Source organism: Panulirus ornatus, chromosome 49, assembly GCF_036320965.1.
Source record: "Panulirus ornatus isolate Po-2019 chromosome 49, ASM3632096v1, whole genome shotgun sequence".
NCBI classification, from domain to species: Eukaryota; Metazoa; Arthropoda; class Malacostraca; order Decapoda; family Palinuridae; genus Panulirus; species Panulirus ornatus.
The window spans coordinates 1852716-1855215 of NC_092272.1; the positions used below are offsets into that span (position 1 = coordinate 1852716).

At 47.7% G+C, this 2500-nt stretch overlaps 1 protein-coding gene across 6 annotated transcripts in view; it reads left to right on the forward strand.

The window, feature by feature from the left end:
* The window catches only part of LOC139764301 (uncharacterized), a 256009-nt gene that overhangs the window by 219960 nt on the left and 33549 nt on the right, over positions 1–2500 (forward strand). Inside the window, exon 1 of one of the 6 annotated variants that reach the window (XM_071690788.1) lies at positions 2410–2488. The exons of the other annotated variants lie outside the window; for them this stretch is intronic. Within the exon in view, the coding sequence (XP_071546889.1) occupies positions 2425–2488 (64 nt within the window). The 5' untranslated portion in view covers positions 2410–2424. Of the gene's footprint in view, positions 1–2409; positions 2489–2500 lie in introns of those variants that run through there. 6 annotated transcript variants of the gene reach the window in all.

A 2500-nucleotide genomic window follows, 5' to 3' on the forward strand; every position in this document is an offset into this window, starting at 1 on the left:
GTCGTGTCAAGGGTCGTATTGTCGTGTCAAGGGTCGTATTGTCGTGTCTAGGATCGTAATGTCGTGTCAAGGGTCGTAATGTCGTGTCTAGGGTCGTAACGTCGTATTAAGGGTCGTAATGTCGTGTCAAGGGTCGTAACGTCGTATTAAGGGTCGTAACGTCGTGTTAAGGGTCGTTAACATCATGTCAAGGGCCGTACCGCCTTGTTAGACCAGCTCAACCACCCTTGAAACAACCCATCGTTATCTCTTGTCGTCTGGAGATGGTCGGTGGAATTGCCGCTATTTTACCGTCGCCCAATGCAGCATCAACCCCCCCCCCCCCCTCTTCTATCTCCGCAGGCCAATCGCTTGAATAAACGAGCGGCCACACGTCACCTTCCGTGACCTGAGGCGCACTGATCGCATTAGCCGCATCTCTCTCTCTCTCTCCTCCCCTTGTCATCGGACGCCTTGTGACGTCACACGGCGGGCGCTGGGTCCATGTGAAGACATCCGTTCCGTTCCTCCCATCCGGCCCGGACGACCGAGCTTAATAATGACCTCCTCCAATCCTCCTCTTCTCCTTTCTTTCCGACGCGCCGTTCTCTCCCCCGAGCGACGTACGCCCGTCCCCGAATTACGATAGTGCGTTGCGGTAAGCCATACGCGTCGCGGAGGAGAGATGGGGGACGCCAACAGGTGTATATTCATGGGGTCCGACCCCACACATGTGTTGCCGTGAGGGAAGGAAACGGGCGGGAAGAAAAAAAAAACAACGTTCGAAACACTTGTCTCACAGCTGGACAGATGACGCGGCAACGTTGTCTTTTTTTTTTCTACATATATATTCTCGCCGGGTGCAGGTGTGTAGGGGCGCCGCCCCCACACACCTGCAGTGTGGCTTGGAGGTGGTGGCGTCGGGAGGTAGGGGGTGGCAGCGCCCTTCGGGAGAACGGCAGGAAGCGCCCCTGGTGGAGAGAGAGGAATAATCTAGGGCGTCGCCGAAGCCGGAGCCAAAAGGGGGACACGTCGTATCATCATGGGTGAGGGAACGGAACGCCTCTTCCCGCCACTTTTGGCGGAGGTGGAAGCATCTGGTATTTCCTTGTGGACATTGTCTTATTGAAACATTGTTCTGGCTTTTTTTATTGTGTCTGTGGTAATTATTTCCTCTCCAGAAGAAAAAAAAAGTTTAAAAATATTGACTCTGGGAGACAATAGACAACGTCTATTAACGAAGGCATTTAATGAGTTTTATTTTTTTTTATTCTCTTTGCAAATTATATACTAAATGCCGGACGGCCATTATTATTATAGTCGGTCATACTCCGAGAAGGAAACATGAGATTTGATAAACTATTTTATCTCATGTTCCTAATGAGAGGTTCTCTCTTTTGGGGGGTGAGGTTGACCTGGGGTTACAGTCTGACCTCTTCTGTACCATACAGGTGCCTGTATCCACCTCAGCTGCCGCTGAACCCATAGTTACAACACCTGTTACCCGTACCGGCCGATGAATGCTGCATCCTTATTGGTCGACAGGAGGAAAACAACAATGGCGGCGGATGTCACAGATGCCATATATTGTATATTGTATATATTATATATATATATATATATATATATATATATATTTTTATGTATTTATTGTAATGGAAACAAAGCGACACTTAGATAAGAATGGAGTATGTCTTAATAGATGAGGAAGCGTAAAAGTATCTTAATTAGTTTGATTATATATATCTATTAAAACGCGCAAGACAAAGCCCGCTTTTTTTTTCTACTGTAACTTCCGCTTAATGGAAAACACTTGTTAAATAACACTTTAATTCCCTCCACCTCATTTATCACCTTATTTACACAAGTGTTAATGCAATTTATCGAATGTCGAAATGGTAGATAACGTCAGGTGTATCAATAAAAGCATGTGATGGTCATTTAAATGGAGTTTAAAATGGGAATTTATATTTTAAGCTTATAAACCCGAGGCGTTTTTTTTAGGGGGAGAGGGGAAAGGAGGGGAACGGGTTTAGCTTATTTCTAACGGGGTTCCCGTTGTCTCGTTGGCCAACAACAGACAAGAGCCTAACAGACCGTTGAGGAACGGTAGCACAGCCCAACCCCGAAATTGGACGTTAAGGGATACACTGGAACGAACCGATGACGTCATCTGTGTATTGGGGCACTGGAACGAACCGATGACGTCATGTGTGTATTGGCGCACTGGAACGAACCGATGACGTCATCTGTGTATTGGGGCACTGGAACGAACCGATGACGTCATGTGTGTATTGGCGCACTGGAACGAACCGATGACGTCATCTGTGTAGTGGCGCACTGGAACGAACCGATGACGTCATCTGTGTAGTGGCGCACTGGAACGAACCGATGACGTCATCTGTGTATTGGCGCACTGGAACGAACCGATGACGTCATCTGTGTATGGGCGCACTGGAACGAACCGATGACGTCATCTGTGTATTGACAATTGTGGCTTTCCAAACTGGTGAGTACGACC